This window comes from Ursus maritimus, unplaced genomic scaffold (genome assembly GCF_017311325.1).
Source record: "Ursus maritimus isolate PB19 unplaced genomic scaffold, ASM1731132v1 scaffold_3, whole genome shotgun sequence".
NCBI classification, from domain to species: Eukaryota; Metazoa; Chordata; class Mammalia; order Carnivora; family Ursidae; genus Ursus; species Ursus maritimus.
The window spans coordinates 98997876-99020935 of NW_024425563.1; the positions used below are offsets into that span (position 1 = coordinate 98997876).

General features: G+C 50.3%; 1 protein-coding gene across 2 annotated transcripts in view; it reads right to left on the minus strand.

Moving 5' to 3' along the window:
- The window catches only part of COBL (cordon-bleu WH2 repeat protein), a 264098-nt gene extending 246913 nt beyond the window's left edge, over window positions 1–17185 (minus strand). For both annotated transcript variants that reach the window (XM_040644519.1, XM_040644518.1), the window contains exon 1: window positions 17133–17185. In XM_040644519.1, coding sequence (XP_040500453.1) covers window positions 17133–17173 — 41 coding nt within the window. In that variant the 5' untranslated portion in view covers window positions 17174–17185. The remainder of the gene's footprint in view (window positions 1–17132) is intronic.
- Window positions 17186–23060: the final 5875 nt, after the last annotated feature.

Below are 23060 nucleotides of genomic sequence, written 5' to 3' on the forward strand. Positions count from 1 at the left end.
TGGGCGTCACTCCAGTAATAATTCAAGGGGCCGTTCTCCATCTGGAAAGTGGGGAAAGAAACGCCCGCCTTGCAGGCTCACAAAATGCAGTTGTTGGTGCTCTGAAAGCCGCAGATCCGGCATCCGTGTCAATTACAGTTAAGTAGACCGCACCCCTTTACATACTGCAGCGTAGGTCTACCTCCCCAGACGCCGCAGGGGCTGCCTCTGCCCACAGGGAGGGAGCACCTCTGCACAGCAGGTGCGCCTCTGCACATTTAAAACCACAGACAAGCCTGGAGCAGACTCTTTTGAGGTAAGTGCAGAAGACACCAGGCTCTGGGGACAAACCCACTTGCCCCAGGATGAGGCTCTTGTGGTAGTAACTCCTTTGTCATAGCTCTTCCCTCCCCACCCCTCCGCCAAATACTTTACAACCAGACCCTTCCTCTAGCCCCCACCCCCACCCCCTGACAATGCATGCTTGCGGAATAAAGGAAGCACCACCAGAACGATGTAGCCCTGAGCCACAGCCATCTAGGCCAGGAAAGCGAGGCAGGAGGTGTTGCTGGTGGGTGCCAGTGCCTTCCTGCCCTGCTCTGAGGCCAGAGAGGAGCACACCACCCGTCCCCTGAAATGAGCAGACAACCTCCAAGGTCCATATATACATGTGCACACGGTCCTCTCAGGGCAGTGGGCATTGAGAAGACCCTGAGGGATTTCGTGAGTCTGTTGGCGGGGGTCCCCTGCAGCCATATGCCAGCACCTGAGTGACTGGGAGCCACAGAGTTGGCCTCAAGAAAGTACTATATTATAAAGAACTTTTGCAAATCCCTAGCTTCAACAGTGCTGTGGAACAGAAATGAAGTAAATCGGTGGAGACTACAGAATTCCAGATTTCGCTTATCTTCTCCTGTCTGTCTCTTTCTTTCTAGGGTCACAAGTTTCAAGCCAGCTACAGGGTTAATAATCCCCAGCACATGGGCTCAGCTTCCAGTAGGGTCTGACCAACAGCAGGACTGGAACATCTCAGACCCACCATGTGCCTGGGCCCTACTGACAGCAGTATGACAGGGCTGGGGCAGCAGGAGGCTGGCAGTCCTGCTCCGAGAATGAGAGAACATATCAACAACAGAAAAGGTGCACAAGAAGGGCCACAGCATTGCCTTCTGTCTACAGGTGTGTCTGTAACCCCGAGAAAGTTGGTTACCTCTCTGGGATCCAATGTCCTTGTCCCCAAAATGGTGATAACAATGGCACCTACATACAGGTCTACTGAGGGGGATAAACGACATAATGTACAAAAAAGCATTGACCCCACAGGCCCTCCCATGCCAATTCAACAAGACCAGAACTGTCCACACTCTATTCAACCACATCACATCTCAGACTGGGCACGTGGATGTCACAGACAATCAAACTGCTTTAAGAGCCTCTGGTCAGCCACCTCCACCTCCACCTCCACCTCCACTTATCTTACTGTGGACAGGACCACAGACCATATTTTGAGTAGCTGCCAGGCCTGCTGCAAACATAGACTCTGCATCCCCGACCCCCAAAACCCAGTTCATTGCTTCTTTCTTACTTTATTATTACAAGTGTTAATGCTTGCCTTTGACTTCAGACTCAAACTGCAGTTATTAAAGTACAGAGGGTTGTCATACCTGGCCAGGGTCCCCTGAGAGTTGGTACTAAACATGTCCCATGGTGAGTGAGACACAGTGTGCACTTGGCAGGCCTGGGCCTAAATTCCTGCATCCTGCTACCACCACCTGATACAGGAACACCGGCTGAGGCCCCTGCCTCCTAAATTAAATGGCTAATGGCCTTCACATTGGAAGCACTGGAAGTGAAGTGAAGAATAAACCAGGAGCCTGGCCCCACCCTGAGCTCTGCCCCACACTCCACAAATGCTCACTTTTCTCCAACAAAATCTGCTCCTCCCCAAGGACCTGACTTGGCTCCCTCTACTCATGTCTCCTAGAAAACGCTCCCCATGTCTCAGACTTCAACTTAGAACTATCTTCAGGGCCCACAGGGGCATCTCTACAAATATGTGACAAGTACATGGAGGGGTTAAGAGCTGTGCCAGGTGAACCAGGTCACCTTGCTGACCCTGGTCTCACCGATTGACCTCTCTGGGTCCCATATTCTTCATTTACAAATGGGAGAAACAGTAGCACACACTTCCTGGACTGTTGTAAGGATTACATGAGGTGACACATATAAGCACTTTAAACAGTGCTTGGTAAGCACCCAAAGACACTGGCTGTGGCTGCTGTGTGGGAACTGCACATGTACCAGGAGATGGGACCCATGCTGCCCATGTCCTCACAGAGCTGTTCATGGCTCCCTCCAGGAGGTCCTCTCCTCTCTCTTGCCCTGACCAGGGGCTTCCCCCTCTGAGCTTCCCTGGCCTTGGGGCTCAAGCATGCTCCATCTACCTCTCCTCCACTGGATTTAAGCACCTGGAGGACAGGAGTCCTGCCTGATTATCTCTTAGCCTCTCCTTAACCCGCCTCATGTTCAGTATGACTAAGTAAATAACCTTCTTCCAAACTCCCCCCTTCCCTTCCACCCAGCTCCCACCATCCTATCCCTACAGGCCACAGACCTCTTCTGGTTACCCACGTTCAGAGCCTTGCCACTTTGTGACCTGTGGCTCCCAGAGTTGTGCACCTGGCATCTCTAACACTGTCCCTTCATCTCCAGGTCAGGTCCTGGGCCACTGTAATGCTGGCTGTCCCAGCTGGTTCCAAGCCTCTCCCCTTCCCTCTCTGGGTCTCTCTCATCCTGGCTTCAGTCTAAATGTCTAAGAACACACTCTGATGGCACACTTCTGCTCAAAACTGACTGATTCTGCGCTTCTTCAGGAGAGAATGCAGACTCCCAGGCTGGCCTTTCTCTCCTGTCACCACACAGGCATCGAAACATGTGCCATCCCTCAGGCTCCCCCTTCAGCCAACCGGAGGTCTGTCACCTGTTGACAGGTCCCACACTGGTGGGAAGGGGTCTGAGGCTGTCCTCCATCCTCACACTTCTTCCACTCACGGTGGTCACTCCTGCAGACCTTAATCTCTGCCTCTCTACCTAGACCTTTTCTCCATGTGTCAACCCCAGCTCAAAGCCTGGCAAATTTTCCTCATATGCCCCCTTCCGAGAGGTGTCTCTGCTCTACAGTCACAGCGAGAAGACTTTCCTTTCGGTTGGTTTTATGTGGTCTTCAATGTCTCAGCTTCACCTGGTCCCTCTCTGAATTCTCACCGGTGGTAGGAGGTGCCCATCAAATAAGCGTGGACCATGTGCCTGGCTAACAAGAGCGGAGATCCGGCCTCGCCCCAGTGTAATCCATGAGGAGGGGCCATACAAAGGAAGTAAGGCTGCCATCACTACTCAGCAGCTAACTCCGATAGGATATTCCACTCTATGACATTCTACTGCTAAGGGAAAGGGAGAAGACCATCCAATTTTTCTTAAGAGTCACAATTCTGGTGATAATAGTGCTTTCAAAACACAGGAACTTGACCAGCGTTCACCGTCACCCCGATAATGAACTAGTACTACTATTTTACAGGACCCAGGACACAAAGCGTGGTTGCTGACGTGAGTCACAGACATGTTGGCCACCCCCACCAGGCAGTCGTGGTGACAGATTTTCGGGCCTGAGCTCCATCCCGGGCTCAGTCTTCCCAAAGCAGTGCTGCCACTGTGGCAATGTGTCCCTGGCAGGACTGCATTCTCAGGACTGATTTTCTGCCGATGCCACTGCAAGAAAGACCTATGCTTCAGAAATCAGAATGTTCCAGAATACAATAATAAAGTGGCAATTTCCCAAGCCTTGTTACAAAGTTAGTACAACAGACCGTAATTTCAGGTCTGTGCGTCTACATCCCCTTGCACGGAGCATAGATAGAGATACATTTTATGCCGGGTGCCTGGGTGGCTCAGTCAGTGAAGCGTCTGCCTTCGGCTTGGGTCATGATCCCAGGGTCCTGGGATCGAGCCCTGCATCAGGCTCCCTGGTCAGTGGGGAGTCTGCTTCTCCCTCTGCCCCTCCCCACCGCTCATGCTTTCTCTTTCTCTAAAATAAATAAAAAATATTTAACCAAAAGAAAGAAAAAAACATTTTATGCCCTTGGATAAAATCTGGACCTGGGCCGAACATGGACCAGAAAGCCCGTCATCCAAGTCCAGTGACAAGGTCAGCGTGCATGCATTCCCTGATGTCAACAGCAAAGGCTTGGTGGGGTGTGGGAGATGGTGGGTGGTATCCCTGAGCCCCCTGCACTGAAGAAACCGCAGAGACAGGGGCAGGGGCAGCCTCTCCACTGTCATGACTTTCCTTTAGCAAAAGACACGTCATTTTAGGAGGAGGTTTGTCAAAGCAACTAATACATATACATATAAATACATATAAAGCACCTACATATATACACCACGTTACTGTGCTCGGGGTGGGGGACTGACAACACAGACAGACTTACCAATACTGAGGTTGTCTACCAATCTGACTTGGCCAAGGAATGTGCCCGTGCCCTCTGAGGGGTCCTGTCTGGACCAGCGTTCCTCTCTTGCTATTTCCCCAACGGATCCACAGACCTGATCAGCTTTGTATCTAACACCCAAACATAGGCTTTAAGGAAATCATGCTAAGATGTGATTGTGCTGTGCGTCCCCCACAGAGCGGCTGGTGGGGCACACAGGACAGACTCCGGCCAGCGCTGCACTCCAATGCTTATTTCAGTCGCTCTTCGATGGCTGAAGGGTATTGTGCAGTGATGTCGGACACAGCCTGGGTTCAGAGCGGACTCCTCCCCCAAAAGCCCCTTGCAGGTCCAACAGTCAGAGACCAAAATCCAGTCCCAGTTTGTTGCAAGCACTTTCATCTTAGTCAGGAGAGGACCAAGGGATGCAGAGGTCACAGCGGCATGTGGCGGATAGTGGCCTGAAGGCCTCCTCGTCACCCACCATTCTTTCTTTTCTTTCTTCTTCTTTCTTTTTTACCACTTGTTTATTTATTTGAGACAGAAGAGAGAGCACCTGTGTGAGATGGGGGAGGAACAGAGAGAGAGAGAGACTCTCCAGCAGACTCCCCAGAGTACAGAGCCCGATGTGGGGCTCGATCTCATGAACCAGAGATCATGACCTGAGCAGAAACCAAGAGTCAGATGCTCAATTGACGGACACCCCCAGGCTCCCCACCCACCAATCTTTACAAAAACACCCTCACCCTGGAAGTGACTAGAAAGCTGCAAACTGTCCTCATGCGAGCTCCCCAGCCCTGCTATGCTAGAGCCTCACGAGGAGCGAGTGGTGGTCTCTACTTCACTTTGACAACAGACAAAGGGACACGAGTGAAACCTGGTGGCTTTGGTCCTCACTGATATGGCTCTTACGCGTGTACAAAATAAACGCAGACACGTGTTAATGCCAGTAAATATTTAGCATCATTTAAAGGCCACCCCATCGGAGTGAAACTGTTTGGGACGTGATGTGTGCACCCCCTCCCCCACGTGCACGTGCGTGTGGACCACGGAAGCCCGGCCATTTGAAAGACGGGTCATTCACCACTTCCCACCCACCTTGCTGGTTAAATCCCAACCCTGACATAAGAACACTGTATAATTTTAAACTCACAAAATGAGAGGTAAACATCAAGAAAACATTTCAAACGTGTAATTTTCCCCTGGGGTTGCCACCCAGACGCCTCGACTCACGAGCAGTGTTTTCCACAGCCCTGCAGTGAAAGGGACAAAAGCTCTGTTTCTCCAGCTCTGTGTATGTCATTTGTAACAGGAGTTGTAACCGACAGGAGGAGGGCATCGCACGCAGTTTACATCAAACATCCTCAGGAGGGACCCATTCTTTCTGGGAGAGAGACTCAAACTTTCAGTTTAAAAAATAAAAGACGAAAATAGATTGAGGGACGTTCAGCTTGCATTGGCCTTGGGTGATCAGAGAACACGTGCATATGGGAAGTTCACGACTCTTTCTTCACCCCCGCTGGATGCTGGGCGGGCGTTCCATAAATTCCACTTGACGGCCTCACATCCACCGGCAAGGTCCCCTGGTGTGAGTACAGAGCGGAGGAGCGCGAGCAACGTGACGTACATGGAACGAGTCCGCTAGAAGGGCCACCTCAGGGGTCTCTGCTTCCTGCGAGCACATCCCTGCAGGGGGTCAGCGACAGAAGACATCACCCCCCAATCCCATGTGCAAGGAGCCCACTCACCCACAGGGAAGGAGCTGAAGGACCTCCCTGCTCACGGGTGAGTCTTACAGCCCAGAGTGGGCCTGGCTAACGGGGTCCACGAGAAAACGCAAGCTAGTGAAGGCGCGAGTTTGGGTCTGGGCAGCTCCGACTCTGAAGGAAGCTCGTGTACTTTGCAAAGCAGAACTCTGTGCGTTCATTAAATGACGATGAACAAAGACGCAGGGAGCTGAGTCAACCTCCAGGACGAAAGGGGAGGCTCTGCAACTTTGGTGAATTCATAAGCTGGGATCAAGGTCGAACATGCTCTTGGGGAAGAACAGACGTCTGCATTGGACATATCACCTTAATTCACAAACACAGCACCGCTGGGCTGGGCCCTGTCCTACCACACCCCTGCAGCTCTGCCAAAAAACCCAAATCCCACCCAAGAGTCTTCAGAGCCATGCATCGAGAACTGCGTTCAACTGTGACAATCGAAAGGGTGACATCACGAGCCTCCTGCCTGGGGAAGAAGCCAGGTGGGTGCCAGCCCACTGCCTCTTCAGGCAAACGCTGCTGAGAAATGCGGGGCCTCAGAAACAGTCCGTCCAGGCCGCCTGCTGCCGACGTGGCCCGGCAGGGCCCTTGAGGAACGTGACTTTGGAAATTGGCACAGGCTCCTACCTTGTGTGGTGGGATGACCACGGGATGAGAAGACTCTAGAGTCACGTGACAACCAAACCCATGAACCGCACATGATTATTGCCGCCAACTCTGGGGAGCCCAAGGGGTTCCAAGCCCCCAGCACTGGGCAGCGGAGGACCCTCCCGTCAGCTGGAAAGTACCACTGTCACAGACATCAACATTACTGAGATAGGCAAGTCCTTGGAAACATTTTCATTTCTTCTTTTTAGAAAAACGCATGACCCAACTCAGCATTCCAAAAATGTGAAACATTCTGGCAAGTTAAAAAAAAAATTGATGAATTATAAAGGAATATCCCAACTGAGGTCTTTTTCAATTTAAATCAGTCTAGTTTCCAAACTAGCTTTTGGTACTCTGTGACTGTTGGAAACATGGCGCCCTGACCTCATCTAACAAGTTATTCAACTATGGGTTGTGCGTTAAAACCAACCACACAGGTAAGTGGTAAAGGGGACTGATCCACGGCGGCTGGACAAGAGAAATGCGCAGATCTCATGACCCTCAGGAATGTTTTTTTTTTTTTTTTTAAGATTTCATTTATTTGGGAGACAGCACAAGTGGGGACAGAGGCAGAGGGAGAAGCAGACTCCCCGCTGAGTACAGAGCCTGATATGGGGTTCGATCATAGGACCCTGGGATCATGACCTGAGCTGAAGGCAGATGCCCAACTGAATGAGCCACCCAGGCACCCCCCATTATGAACATTTTTTAAAGCGAGGTGGCTGATTGGGCTCTGGGAGCCACAGGCAATTCCCAGTTCCCACAGGCTTTGTCAAGACACCGTTAGCCTTTATGATGTAAGAAGTGGTTTCCACTCAGAGGAGGAGAAAGTTTCCAATCCTGCCCCAAACAAGTCTACATGATAATTACAGACAGTGAGAAGACGGGCAGGCGCGCAGGTGGGCGGGGAGTCTCAATCAGCAGCTACGCTCTGTGGCAGATGTCTTGCTTCTAGCCACAGGGAACATTTCTCCTTCCAGCCTAATGGTTTGTTTACCGAACATCAGGGGATTGTGCTCTTAATTAAGAGGGCTTCAGACAACAAAACTCTATTTAAGTCTCAAAAATTAGCCACATGAACAAAAGCATACACTCCTGCTGTATTATCACTCCCACCCAAGCTATTTTTACATTCAACGCTCAAAACATTAGGCTTGAAAAAACTGCCAGGATCTGATTTGGGAATGTGGGGCTCTGCCAAGTGCTGCAAGTGATTTTAAACTTGACACTCGTCTTCACGAGTGTCCAAATGCACATGGGCACACACACACATGCACACATACCCACATGGGCACACATGAATGCGCACGCACACACATCCACGCCCACACGAGTGCACGCACACACATACACACGTGCACACGCACACTCAAGGACACGCACAGCCAGTTTCCCCAGTAAGACTCTGAACCTCAGGGTGGTACTTCAGTATGAAACTGGTCTTTACACAGGATTGTGGAGTCAATACGTCTGGTTTCTCTCTTCTTCTACCCCCTGACTCCTAAGGCCACACAGCATAGACACGGAGACAAATGCTTTGCAGGCAAGCTCTCCCAACCCACCCGATGCCCGGGCCAGCAGGGAGGTGGGAAGCCCTGATTATCCAACCTCAGACACCCCAAGGGCCCCGAGGGGGCTCTGAAATCCTCTCCCCTCCTACCCTTCAAGGCTGGCACCCGTTCTGAACAAGCCAAAGAGGGCGTGGCAAGAACCGAGACCCCAGAGAAAGGAAAAATGTGAGTGCCCTGCTGTGTTGCAGCCAAAAAGCTCCAGTCAACACTGGCCTTGTGTGTCAGAGCGCTCTTGGCTCTTGGCTCTTGGGTGGGGTCAGGGGGCAGGCGTTGCCACCGACTCTGTGCTGGGGGCAGCATGCACAGGGAGACTGCTGCCCGGGGATGCCAGCTGCCAACGGGGCTCTGCATCAAGTAGACCCACGGCCACGGTACTGAGCCCTGCACCATTTTTCTGTGACTCATGCTCAGAGCAAACTAAGGACATGTTTTCCAGCAGAGGCCAAGGAACTGCCAGAGGCACTCATTCTGAGGAAGCCCCGGGTCTCCCAGGATCCTGGAGGAAGGAGGGGGAGCATGTCTGTGAACCCTGTCTGCCCACTTACGCCAGAGCTCTGCACGCCTGCACCGGGAGCTGGACGTAGGACCATGTCCGCAGAGGCTGCCGGAAGTTTCCTGGTTCCGGTTCCCTGGTTCTTGTTCCCTCCTCCTCCAAGACTTTAAACAACCAGGTGACTGACGCTGGGTCAATGGCCAGGACACAGACAAACTAGAACCCTCGAGCCCTGTGTGTGGGGACGTGGAATGGTGCAGCTGCCGTGGACAGTAGTGTGGTGCTTCTTCAGGAATGAAGGAGAGAACCGCCAAATGGTCTCGCAATCCCGCCTCTGGGTGTGTACACGAAAGTAGCAAAAGCAGGGACGGTTGCCTGCACACCCATGTTCATGGCAGTGTTGGTCACAATCACCAAAAGGTAGAAGCAAAATAGTCTACCGTATTTGAAGCGATAAACACATGGGAAACACACATTACGGAGTTTCACTCAGCCTTAAAAAGGAAGGATGTTCTGACACACACCACGACACGATGGACCTTGCAGACACGGAGTGAGACAAGCCAGTGACAAAATGACACTGTGATCCCACCCGTATGAGGTCCCTAGAGGAGTTACACTCACGGGCCCAGGAAGTAGAATGGTGGCAGCGGGTGGCTGGGGGTGGGAGGATGGGCAGTCAGGGTTTAACAGATACAGAGTTTAGGTTTGCGAAGAAAGAGTTCTGAAGACGGATGGCTGGACAACAATGAGAATGTACGGAACGGCACCGAACTGTACAAACAGTAACTGCTACCTTATGTGAAGTTTACCACAATCAAAAAAACAAAACAACAGCAACAAAAAAAAAAAACAGATTGGGCCGGCAGATAAGAGGGAAGGGAAATGTGCACATTTCAGGTCAGACCCTGAAGCACAGGGCATGACCCCTTCCACCGTCGCTCCCGGGGCTGGGCTGCAGCAGGTACAAGAAGAGCGACAAGACAGAGAGAAGCAAGTCCCCTGTGACTGGCACCTCTTCTCAGTCTGTTCAGGCTGCGCTCGCAAATGCCGGTGACTGGGTGGCTTAGAAACAACGGAAGTTTACTGCTCACAGTTCTGGAGGCTGGAAGTCCAAGGTCAAGATGCCAGAGAGGCCCGGTGAGGGCCCTCTTCTGGGATGCAGACTCCTCGCTGGATCCTCAGATGGTGGAAGGGCTGAGCGAGCTCACGGGTCTCTTAGGAGGCACAAATCCCAATCATGAGGGCTCCACCTTCATGACCTGAGCACCCCCCAAAGCCCCACTCCCCAGCACCACCACCTTGGATGTTAGGATTTCAACATATTAAAAATGCGGGGAGGGGCACAAACTTCCTGATCAATACCAGCCCTGAAATACCAATGTGGACTTGGACTTACCGGCGAGGGAAAAATCATCCCCTCTTCCAGCCACTGTCACTGTGGGGTGTCTAATACTTTATGTTCCTCAAAATAAGACACCTAACACCTCCCAGGTCTGCAAAGACCAGGTCTGCACAGCTGGCAAGCGGGTCGGAGCCTGGGATATTTCAGTGACAACTGATCTGTCTGCTGTCGTATAGTCTGGCAAAAATAAGATTAAGCAGCAGTGTAAGAAAAAAGTTGTTTTTTTTCAAGGAGGGATTTAGGATTTCTGGAAACACGTTGAATCGTATGACTGTGGAGCTCACGGGTCTTGAGATCATCTTATCAGCACCCTCCACTGACAGATGGGAAGCAGAGCTCACATACCTCATCCTACCGTGTGTCCCGTCCTGCGTCACAGATTCATGACATGACACTCACAGAGTAACGTCCCTGCCTCTGAGAAGCTCACAGTTCAGTGGGTCGGAGACCAGCCGATGGAAAGCCCTACGCCCATGTAAGGGTTCCAGAAGGGGGAGCGGACAGTGGCAGGAGAGACAGAGCCCAGCGGACGGTCTGGAAGCCTCGGCTAGAGCCCCCAGCAGCAGCTAGAAGGATGAGCAGGAATCTTCTGGGCAAGGAGCAAGAAACCCACAGGCCAGGAAGAGAGGGAAAGTAGGAGAAAGCAGGAAGGTTCAGGAAGGACAAAGGGACAGGGACAAAACAGAAGCTGGAGTTACTCAGTCCACTAAGGAGCTGCTGGCCGTACATGACCCTTTATATTTAAATCAATGAAAATTAAAGAAGGTGAGAAATTCAGCTCTTCCTTTCAAGTGCTGGGCAGCTGCTATACGGGACACAGCCACACAACATCGTCACCCTGGCACGGCTATTAGATGTTCCGGGCCGGGAAACGGGCAGGAGCCACATCGGGGACTGACCTGCAGGTTCTGCTAAGAAGGGTACACTGAATCCTGCATGACTGACCCCAGGACCCAGGTCTTCCTATTCTTGAGTCAGTGTCCTCCCCCTGAGACTGCCCGTCAGTCTTCAGTGGGAGAAAGTCAAACAGGATGACTGACCAAGCAAAGGCATGGATTAGGGCCGCCTGGCCATGAATGACCCTATCCTCTGTGCCCAGGGAGGGTACGAGCATGTCCATGTGTGTCCTCGGGGAGAAAGGACAGTCTGTTGTCCCTAAGGAGAGTGTCTCTAAGACAATGGTTCCTCATCTGGGTTCTTGGGCCACAGAGTGAGAAGGAAGGGGGTGGGGGAGGGGATCCATGAACCAGGACTCCTGACATGACAGACTCATCTTTGGCGATGTGCCTCACTTTTTTTTTTTTTTTTTTTCTGAAAAGGGATGAGGACTTCAATGATTTATCTAAACCAATCTGTGTCTCGTAAAAAGGCGTTGCTTGGTTTGGTGGAGGTGGTGAATGAATCTACGGAAGTGTTTACACAAAAGCATTTGTGGTCTGGGAATCTGTCTAATCAAATGGACCTAAATGAAATACATTTGAATGGTCGCTTGAAAAGCTTCTTCTTGGGGCGCCTGGGTGGCTCAGTTGCTAAGCGTCTGCCTTCAGCTCAGGGCGTGATCCCAGTGTCCTGGGATCGACCCCTGCATCAGGCTCCCTGCTCTGCTGGAAGCCTGCTTCTTCCTCTCCCACTCCCCCTGCTTGTGTTCCCTCTCTCGCTGGCTGTCTCTCTCTGTCAAATAAATAAATAAAATCTAAAAAAAAAAAAAGAAAGAAAGAAAGAAAGAAAGAAAGAAAGAAAGAAAGAAAGAAAGAAAAAAGCTTCTTTTTTTTCTTTTTTTCTTTTTTATTGGAAATGTTTTTGGCTGTAGAATTTATTCTAATTGGACATGACCTGTAGAAAATATGGTCTTGGCAAGCAACAGCTCACCACCTAATTAGGGAAACCAGATGGAAGCTTGTAAAAGCCCCAGAGGCCACAAAGTATCTCCCAGCTGGGGAAGTGAGCTGTCTCCAGAGGGGATCGCTCAGAAGCGTGGGGACGTTCCTGAGGCAGGTGGTAGGAAGTATAGACATTGTTGGAGACTGCTGTCACTTTGTCTCACCAGAGTACACAGCAAAATCTAATCTCAAATAAATACCGTTAAGTCCTGAAAATGAGTGCCATCGTTATCTCTGTATTAAGCAAATAAAACCAAAGTATACATGAGAAAAATATATAATGCTACCACAGGAAGAGACGGTGCAAAATAAAGCCGTGTGGAAACATGGAGGAAAAGTGACCTAAGTCAACATGGCCACCCACTCGAGTGCTGAAAGCCAGCAAATGGCCCTGAACGATAAACACTCTGGTGACACAGTAAAATGAGAAACGGAAGGTATAAAATGGGAGGGGTGGGGCCAACATTTAAAATTTGTTTAAAGAAATTAAAATCCTAAAACAGAAAAAAGGCATATCATCAATGTATCAATAATATAATTCGGTATCAAACATGCGAAGTAGAGAAAAAGTACAAAGATGAGGAGATATACAAAATCTGTTGTTAAAGTACAAAGTAAGTGAAAAACCACATTCAGTAAAATGAACTGACACATAAAAGCCACAGGACCCCTAATTAAACGTGGACAGAGAGAGACTAAAGGGGCGTAGGGAATTGTCACATAATAAATACCCAAGTCTCTACTACGTGCTTTCACTTAGTTCAAGCCCAAATCCCAACCACGTGTTTCCATATTTGAAACCCCCACATCCTCAATCTATAGACGACTTTGGTATCAAATACTTCTGCTCACTGCTTAAACCTTCCGACCAATTATAAAATTGCGTTTAACAATTAATAACAAAACACAGAAGTCCTAGAAACACAAACTGCTTATTATGGTGTGTAGATGTAGCCTGTAATCACTGTTTTCTTAATATTTATGGGCGCACTGTTGGGTGCACCCAAGTTAGGACCTCACTTCCCAGGTCCCAGCCACCATGGGAACGCAAGGCTGCGTGTGTGTGGGGCTGTCGCTTTGCCTGTGCCTTTCCAGTGATCACCGACCTGGCTGGCCAGAAAAAGGCCATGCAGAGAGCCCGGGGCGGGGGGGGTGTGTGCAGGCCCAGCAGGCAGGAGAGGGGCAATATTGTACAAATATCTGCGTTCCCAATTTAAATCATAATTTTGCTTCATCGTCCTTATGCAGCCACGGAGGAAATATTAAAAGTGACCTTATATTAAAAGTGCCCTAAGGTCATTTGATATCGTCACCGGGGACTGTCCAACTCCTCAAACTTTTTCATAAAAATTACAAGTACAAAAGAATATGATTCTTAGGCCTACTTTCCAGGTTACATCAAACACCACCTAACTTTTGCAGTCTTAAATATATTGCCAACCGAAAGAATAGCCCATTGAACTTTAAAGTTCAATGGGAAAAGTGCAACGTAACAAATAATCAGACATACTATCATTTTAAAGAATGTAAACATGTGAGCCAAAAGCCTAGAAACCTGCAAAAAAAAAAAAGGCTAGAAACCTAAACTTTTCTTATTACAGTGTACACTCATTAATATATTTTAGCAACATTTGTATGCCTGTCAGAGTTAAAATGGAAAATAGCATTGTGATGACCCACAGTCACTGTTAAGATAGCAGCTCCTAGACTATTTTGTTGGGTGGTGACAGGACAGTAGACGCTCAAATTATCCACTTCTATCAATTAAAAAAAGATCATTTCTTGTTCTAACAACTTGATGAAAGCCGTACAAATTGATGCAGAGAAGTGCACATCAGCTATGTCTCCATGAAGCTCAGATTCCAAGGAACGTGAACCAACTTTCCCTGATTTTTATGTAAGGACGGTGCTTGAAAGCAGCCACTGAGCAAATGCCCCGTCGGTTTTGACATTTTGTGTCACTGGACACTATTCTATTCGACAGAACTATGTGTTTCCTCCATAGAAAAAAAAAATTAACCAGTATCCTGCCAAACCCAAACACTCTGTCTCATTCATACGGAGGCCAGAGGGAAGTTTAACCCTGTGTTCTATTCCCACCCACGACCGGCATGGATCTCAAAAACACTCAAACACAGAAACTAAGAGTAAGCGGATAAACTCAAAGTTTATCTTACACAGACTTAAATATATTTAAAAGGAAATACGTCTTCCCTTGCATTCCAGAATATTCTGTCAATTATTACACTGTAAAGGAACTCTAACATTCCTTAGAAGTCACATCGGGTCGACTTGTCAGTTTTTGCCTCCTTACTATAAGAATACTTTTCCCAGACAGTTAAGTTAGTCATAAATCCTTGTTTTAATGAAATTACTATTAAAAACATACAATTCCAATCCCACTAAAAATGTATATTTGTGTACTCAATAAAGATAACTAATGATTACTTATGAATAATTTGGCGGGATATACAATCTATGTCCACTAACAGATTGTCCCTTCAGAGATCCTCAAGAATGGCCTCCGGAGACCTTGCTTTCTAATGCGAAATTCCCTTATTTCATTGTTCCCTGGCCAGCCCGTCTCCACATAATACAAGAAGGAATGCCAGATTCAGTCATCTGCAGGTTCATTACATCAGTTGTTTGCTAGCATGTGGGAAAATGATAGCTTGCTGCAAGTTTGATTTGATAGCCAAACCTCTCACTATCAGACAGAAAACAAGTTTCCCCGGAGCACATGGCCAGCACTGCCTTATTCTCAAGCAACAGAGGAGCAGACCAGAGAGAACCAACAGAACTTGACCGCCACCGATAATGTACCAAACCCAGAAATTTCACATCTGTATCTACCCTCTTTGGTGGGCAAGCAATGCCCCCAAATTATATAAAATATTCCAAAAGCCCAAGACCATTTCTGTCCTCCAATTTTAACACACAATGGTTTTATTAATCGTGTAATTCCTATCTAGAAAACATAAGCACATCAATATTTTCTTGATGTCTCTTCACTAAAGGTATAAAAATATATGACGGGAGATAAAATAATTGGGAATAATAGAAGGTAAAAGCAACACGTCTGCAATTATCCGACAAAGACGTTCAAACCAGCAGATTAGAGGGACAGAACTAAATGTATGAATGGTAACAACTGCATGGTTTTGTTATCATACCCACAGCAAAAGCCCTTAGCTCCCTGGGGGCGAGGGGGAGACTCAAATGTGAAGTCCCCCCAGAGCTCAGAAAAGCGGTGTGAAGAACGCGGCTGTGGATTCGCCTCTCGCTGCTCTAGCACCAGGACTAGGGAGCCAGCCCAGCCCTTGGATTCACCATTTCACCTCCACAATCAGATTCCTTGCAAGGACTTTACAAATAATCTCTGAATCCAGTTTTGCTGGCCTCTTATACTCTCTCTCCTCTCCCATTTCCTTCACATTAGGTGATAGTGAGGAAAGGATTCAGTCTCCTTAAATTGGCTTATTAAACAGAGCTGTCTCCCAAAGCAACAGACCAAAAGGTCCGAAAGGTAATTCTGAATCCTGTCAGTTTGGGAAGCCCATTACCATGAAAAGAGATTCCCCACGTTTATTTTCTCTTTGGGAAATGTGTTTGTTCAAATCGAATTACATAACCACCACTAAGTGCATTGAAAAAAAAAGTTCTTTTTAACATTCCTCACCTCCAGGATTATTTGATTTGCTAACCTGGCTCACTTTTTCCTGGCATTAAAGAGAGAGTTTAAAAAACAAACAAAAAACAAAAAGAGCAAGTTCGAAAACCTTAGGCCGACTTGGGCAACACAGCGGCCTGTGGGCACAGGGGCAGAGTTAGTCAGTGGGACACAACTGCAAAGGAAAGAGATTAGTTGTCCCCAAAGCTGCCTCGTTCAAGACCAGTTGCCACAGCGGAAAATGGGCCCACTCGGTAAGCAGGTGCAGGTCCCACCCAACCACTCATTCCATTTGCAAGACTCATAGCACACTTGCTCCAGGGCAGTGAGCTGGTTCTCCGGTCGCAGGGCGCGGAAAGTGTCCGCGGAGGCTGCGCGCGACCCCGGGGCCTGCTGGGGCTGTGCATGGTTCAGACTCCAGCTCGGGGTCCTGCGAAAGGGCAGGATAGCTTTTCTTCTATTGGGGAAGGTACTCTGCAAGTAAAACGGGAACACGGCGTGTAATCCCTGTACAGAAGGTGTGGGGAGGGAAGCAGACACCCAGACTGGTCTGGGCTCCGGCAGAACCGCGCAGGCAGGATGCACTCCTGGACTTTAGTTGGGAGGCTGGGGTCTCAGCCCGTGCCCTGCAGACTGCCCAGGGGAACCCCAGAGAACAGGGGGAGGGGGAGCATAAGTCAGGAAGGCCCTCAGAACAGCGCCCTGCACACAGCGCTCCCGAGGCCGCGGGACCCAGGCGTCTGCGACGTCCCGGAACCTGCTGTTGCCCGCGGGAAGAGCGGACGGTGTCCGGCATACAGTGGCCGGGTGACCGGTGACCACTGCAACGCGGACAGACGCCTAGCAAGTCAGTGGCGAGACTGGAGTCCGAGGTCGGCTCTCCCACCGCCCTCCCGGCCCCCGGGGCGATCAATCAGAGGTGGCTGAGAAAGGCTCGGACTCGGTGAGGGCTCCGCCCGCGGGGACCCCAAAAAGGGCGCGCGCACACAAACACACCCGCGCGAAAAGTGCTCCGGCCTCGGCCTGACACTGTTACCTGGGCAACGACCCGGGCGCACAAAGTACACAACCCCCTTCCGCGGCCGGGCGCGGATCTGCGGACCCGAGAGGGGACGCCCCGGCCCCAGGCTCTCCCCAGTGCCCGTGCCCCTGCCCCGAGTGCGCGCTGTGCGGGCGCGGGCGTCCTGTCCGAGCGGAGCCCCGGGCCGCGCGCCGCCCGGCCGCCGGGCCACTTACCCGGTGGGGGGCTTGGCCGCCGAGGCGCGCGGCGCGTCCATGGAGCCGGCGGGCGGGGGGCGCGCGCGGTGCTCGGGCCCGGCCGAGTCAGGCGCTCGCTGCCGCCGCCGCCGCCCTCATTCACTTTTTCCGCGCTGACCCATCGTCCTCCCACGCGGGCCGGCGGAGGACAGCGGCGGGGCGAGCGGACGGAAGGGGCTGGAACGGTCTCGGGCGGGCGGGGGCGCGGGCCGCGCGGGGAGGGGCTGGCGCGGGGCGGGGGCGCCGGGAGCAAGGTGCGCCGCGCCCACCGGAGCGCCGCCCCCGCCCGCCCGCGCCTCGGAGGCTCCCGGCCCGGCTCGCCGCTCGCGTCCCGGGACGGGGTTGGCTGCACCTGGGCCCCGGGGCGACACCCCGCCCGCCGCAGCTCCCCTCCCGGGATTCTCCCGGGCTCCTCCACCCTGCGAGGGAGTGCGCCCCTATCTGGGCGGCGTAGGGGATTCGGAGGCGCAAGCCGCGCCGGGGCTGGGAGGAGTTGCGGGAGGGGAACCACCTGGTCTAGGCGAGGCCCTCGAGGGCTAGGTGAACGGACCGGCGGGGAAAGACTGAGGTTGGAGAATGAGAAGCGAGTGACCAGTGTCGCTGGCTTTGCCCTGAAACCCAATGGAAGCTTCATCCGTGCAACAGTTATCTAGGGCGCTGGGTCTCAAAGTGGGTCCCTGACCAGCAGCACCTGGGAAAGTGTTAGAAATGCAGATTTGGGGCCCCTGCCAGTCCTATGGAATCAGAAACAATGGGGCCTGGAGCAGGGCCCAGCAGTGCTACTAGGAGTTCCCGGCTGGAAGCATGCTCAAGTTTGCCAAGCTGGTCTATGGGGCGCTGCGGTTGTGGGGCCCCGCGGTGGGTTTCAGTGCAGGCATCAGGCTTTCTGCCCAGCAGAGGCAGCCTATTCCCGGCCCAGGGCAAGTCGGCTCCAGGTCCCTGATCTACCCCCACACTTCTTCTAACCCACCCAAAGCAGCAAAAGAGATTTGAATTAGTGTGAAAGTCCGACCTCCAAAAATGACACTTTTACCTGATTTCAACCACTGAAGTAATAGGCAGAAAAGCCACGGAATCAGGCGAGCCTGCAGAATGATGAGAGGTGGAGCGTGCTCCCCTCCTATCTTATGCTTGGATGGGGCAACCCCAGGCCTGCCTGAGCCTTTCTCTCCCTGAGCTCCTGCTTTCTCCCTAACAAAGGGAGAAGGACCAGTCCAGATACAGAACGTTGTCTTTGCTGTGACCCACAAGGCCTTGGCTGCTCCGGTGGTGTGCCCACCCAGAACCCTTTTCCTTCCTCTGCTCATGGCTTTGGAGCTCAATGCAGTGCAGCTCAGCCTCTGGGCTGTTTCCCAAATGCCTTAGCACTTGCCCAGGGCAGGCCTCTGCCTGGGATGCTCTCCACAGGAGTTTCCCTCCTGTTCCCTGCTCCCTGCTCCCTGCACAGAAAGGAAGCCTCCCTGGGAAGGCCTCCCCTGTGTTTGCTTATGTTTGTTTACATTTATAAATAAAACGTTGCTTATGAGTGTATGTGTGTATATATATATATATGCTTACATTTATATAAATATACAAATAAATATGGGTGTATACATTCTATATCAATGGAATGTAAATAGGTAAGGACATATCATCTTCAGTATACAGTTTGCCTTTGTGCTTGTCATCTGTCTCTTCCCCAGAATGTGATCTCAGTGAGTGTTGGGCCTTTAGCCTCTTTTATTCGTCAGTGAACACCCCCAGCCTCTGGAAGAGTGCCAGGCAGGAACAGAGAGTGCACTGAATGAATGAATTCGCTACTATTCCTTCCAGGAATAGTTTTCTGGGTCAGAGGATCTTTCCCAGGATCAGGAGTCCCCCTTGCTCTGGACCCCACGTGGGAAAGGGCAACCTGAGCAGGACCAGAGCCCAGAAGCGGACCAGGGATGGTGGGCCTGGACCCGGCTGAGGACCCCAGCAAGAAATCTAGCTCACAGATCACTCATAACCTGAGGGCCTGGCAACGGCAGCAAGAGGCACCTGGTGGGAGGTAGCCGCTAAACCTGGGATCAGAGCTATTGAAGAGTTTCTCAGCAAGACCATTCATGTCTAAGGAAAATGATAAGAAGGAGGTAGTGTTCCACCTCTGGGCTAAAGTTTGAGGTGCCTTCCAGGGATAAAGGCCTGGAAGGGCCTCCAGCCTCAACCACTGATTTCTGGAGGCCACCAAGCATCTCCTATCTCAGACCCCAACAGGCCACTGGTCAGGAACAGGGTGGAAGGTGGGGTCTGGGGAGAGATGTCACAGTGAGGCAGAGGATGGAGTCAGACTTGCCACTGGAGCAGGGCTGAGCTCCCCGGGGCCCTCAGTGGAGATTCCAAATAGGCTGGGCCTTGCAATCCCATGGGCCAGGTTGCAACACAAATTCTCTTACTGGTGAGGATCCCAGTAGATCCACCAGGGTAAAGGCGTTTTCAAAATTGTGCCGTTCAACAGATACTTTGGAGCACCTGCCATATGCCAGCCTTTGTGTGTGCTGTGGAGCCAGCCATCTTGCAGACGGAGCCCAAGAAGGGAAACAGAAGACAGACAGGGGCTTAGCTCTTCCAGATGGAGGCTGAGAAGCAGAAGGCTGGGGGCGGTCCCCAAGACTGCTCTGACTCTTGCGGAGTCCTCCTCGAGGGGGACACGCTCCTATGCTGCCTTACCTGCCTCAGACTCTTTAGAGCAAAGGGCACAATCCCAGACAAGGCCATAAATTTCCTTACTCTTCTCCCTGGCACACTTTTCAATTTCCTTGACTAAAACTAGCACGTTTTCAGATACCGACATAGAAGTCTATGTCATCTCTTTCAGGTGTTGGAAATATCCAGGAATGTGCTGACAAGTATTTTAAAATGACTCTTAAAAAAAAAAAAAGCATCTTGATTTGTAGCATTTGCCAGTTTTTTGTGATATAAATGCTCCCATGTCGGCCGATTTCCAGCTCCCATCAGGAACACCAGGTTAGAGACGGGCTGCCTGGCTCCAGCATGCTGCTGGGGTAACGTGGGTCTTGCCTTCCCATGAACTCATTCCTGAAAGCTGAACCTTTGCCCCAATCGTGCACAGAGCATGGTTGAGCCCACTCTATGGCCCAGGGCACCATGCTTGGTCCCTGGCCAGCCCTGGCTGTGGCTCTGGACCGCCATGCCCGTGGCTGTGGACACGAGGAGCAGGAGCCAGAGTGAGGCCCTTATCAGGACATTTTCCCTTGAGATGAGCCCAGGCCCCTCCTTGGCTGCTGCTTCCCCTTCCAGACCTCACCTTTCCTCTCTATGGGCTCACCTGGGGCAGAAACAGCCTGTCCTTGCTCCATGCCCCTTGTGTGCTCAGCCCCCCTTGCATCGAGGTGGGGTGTCTGGGCCACCCAGAGAGTCACTCCAGCTTTCCCTATAGGAAGGCAAGGTTAGGAAGAATTCACGGGAAAGCTGCCAGCTGGTGGACTTAGCCTTGCCCACCGCTGTGCTTCTGAAACTTGAATATGCACAAGGTGCCCCTGTGATCTTGTTAAAATGCAAATTCTGGCACAATGGGTCCACTAGGACCAGGGAGCAGAATTCCAGAAACAAGCTCCTGGCAATGTGGCAGCTGCTGACCCAGGGACCCTGATCTGAGTAGCTGCAGGCCCACTCAGCAGCAGAGTGACTGACAGCAGAGCAGTTCTTCCTAAAGCTTTCCTGTCCTCCTCTGGAAAGGAGTCATGGGCGGGCGGGGGGCGGGGGGGGGGAGGGCAGAGCCAGGTTTGGCTGGGCTTGACTATACAATTTAAGTACCTTTAAAAAGGAAGAAAGTGTACTGTGTGATCAATACAATTTGGATTTCAAGGTGGGTATTTATTTCGAATGTACCATGGACTGAATTGTGTCCCCCCAAAATTCAGAGGCTGAATCCCTAACCCTCCATGGGACTGTACTTGGAAATAGGGCCTTTGCCAGGTCATGAAGGTTCAATGAGGTCATAAGGATGAGGCCCTGAATCTATAGGACTGAGGTCCCTGTAAGATCAGGAAGAGGTGCCAGAGCTCATTCCCTCCCCATTACACTCTCGAGTTTGCTTTGGGTGAGAATTTAACATCTTTTTTTTAAAACGGCGAGCGGTTTAATTTTATGTGAGATCATTACTTGACACTAGTGACTCAAAGAAACGTTTATGTAGGGTCCTTTATTTTTATTGAGATATAATCCAAATTCCATAAAATTCACCTCTTGCAAGTATATGGACCCATGGTTTTGTAATCCTATGGCTGAACACAGACTTGCAGACCATCACCACTACTTAATTTCAGAACATTTTTATCACCCCCCTCAAAATAAACCTTATATCCATTAGCATTCTCTTCCTCCTCCTCCCTCACTCCACCCTCTAGCAACCTCTATTCTTTCTGGGTTCCCCTAGCCAAGCTATTTTATATAAATGCAATCATACCACAATGTGGCTTCTTGGACTTAGCATAATGTTTTCAAGGTCCATTCATAGTATTAGTGTATGCCAGGACTTCATTCTCTTTTCTGTTTAAGATTTTATTTATTTATTTATCTATCTATCTGAGAGAGAGAGAAAAAACACAAGCAGGCGGAATGGAAGGCAGAGAGAGAAGCAGATTCCCCACTGAGCAGGAAGCCTGATGTGGGACTTGATCCAGGGACCCTGAGATCAGGACCTGAGCCGAAGGCAGATGCTTAGCTGACTGAGCCAGCCAGGTACCCCCATACTTCATTCCTTTTTATGGTCAAATAATATTCCATGGATGGGCCACATTTTGTTTCTAGTCATCAACTAATGAATATTTCAATGATTTCCACTTTTTGTCTTTTATGAATAATACCGCTATGAACATTCATACGTAAGTTTTCGTGTGGTTATATGTTTTCATTTCCCTTTTGTGTATACCTAAAAGTGGAACTGCTGGGTCATAGGCTAATTTCATGTTTCACCCCCTGAGAAACTGCCACACTGTCTCTCCAAAGTGGTTGTATCATTTTCCAGCCCGCCGGCAACGTTTCTCCACGTCCTTACTGACACTTGCTATTGTCTGTCTTTGGTTACAGCCATCCTAACTGCTAGGAGGTGGTGTCTGAGTGTGGTTTGGGTTTGCAGTTCCCAGTTGACTAATGAGGCCAACCAACTTTTCACGTGCTTCATGACTTTTTGTGCACCCTCCTTGGAGAAATGTGATTCAAGTTTTTTGCCAATTTTGGAAATTAAGTCCTTTGTCTATATTTTGAGTTGAGAGTTCTTTTTGTATTCTGTGCACAAATCCTTTATCATATACATGATTTGCAAATATTTCTCCCATACTCTGAGTTACTCTTTCACACTTTTATTTTTTTATAATAATTTTTTATTATATTAGTCACCATACAGTACATCCCAAGTTTTTGATGTAGTGTTCCATGATTCATTACTTGCGTATAACACCCAGTGGTCCATGCAATACGTGCCCTCCTTCATACCCATCACTGGCCTATCCCCTCTAAAGCCCTCAGTTTGTTTCCCAGAGTCCATAGTCTCTCACGGTTCATTTCCCCTTCTTTTTACCCCCCCCTTCCTTCTTCCCTTTCTTCTCTTACGGATCTTACTTCTCATGTTCCATAAATGAGTGAAACCATATGATAATTGTCTTTCTCTGCTTGACTTATTTCGCTTAGCATTATCTCCTCCAGTCCTGTCCATGTTGTTGCAAATGTTGAGAACTCGTTCTTTCTGATGGCTGAGTAATATTCCATTGTATATATGGACCACATCTTCTTAATCCAGTCATCTGTTGAAGGGCATCTCAGTTCCTTCCATGATTTAGCTATTGTAGACAATGCTGCTGTGAACATTGGGGTGCATATGGCCCTTCTCTTCACTACGTCTGTATCATTGGGGTAAATACCCAGTAG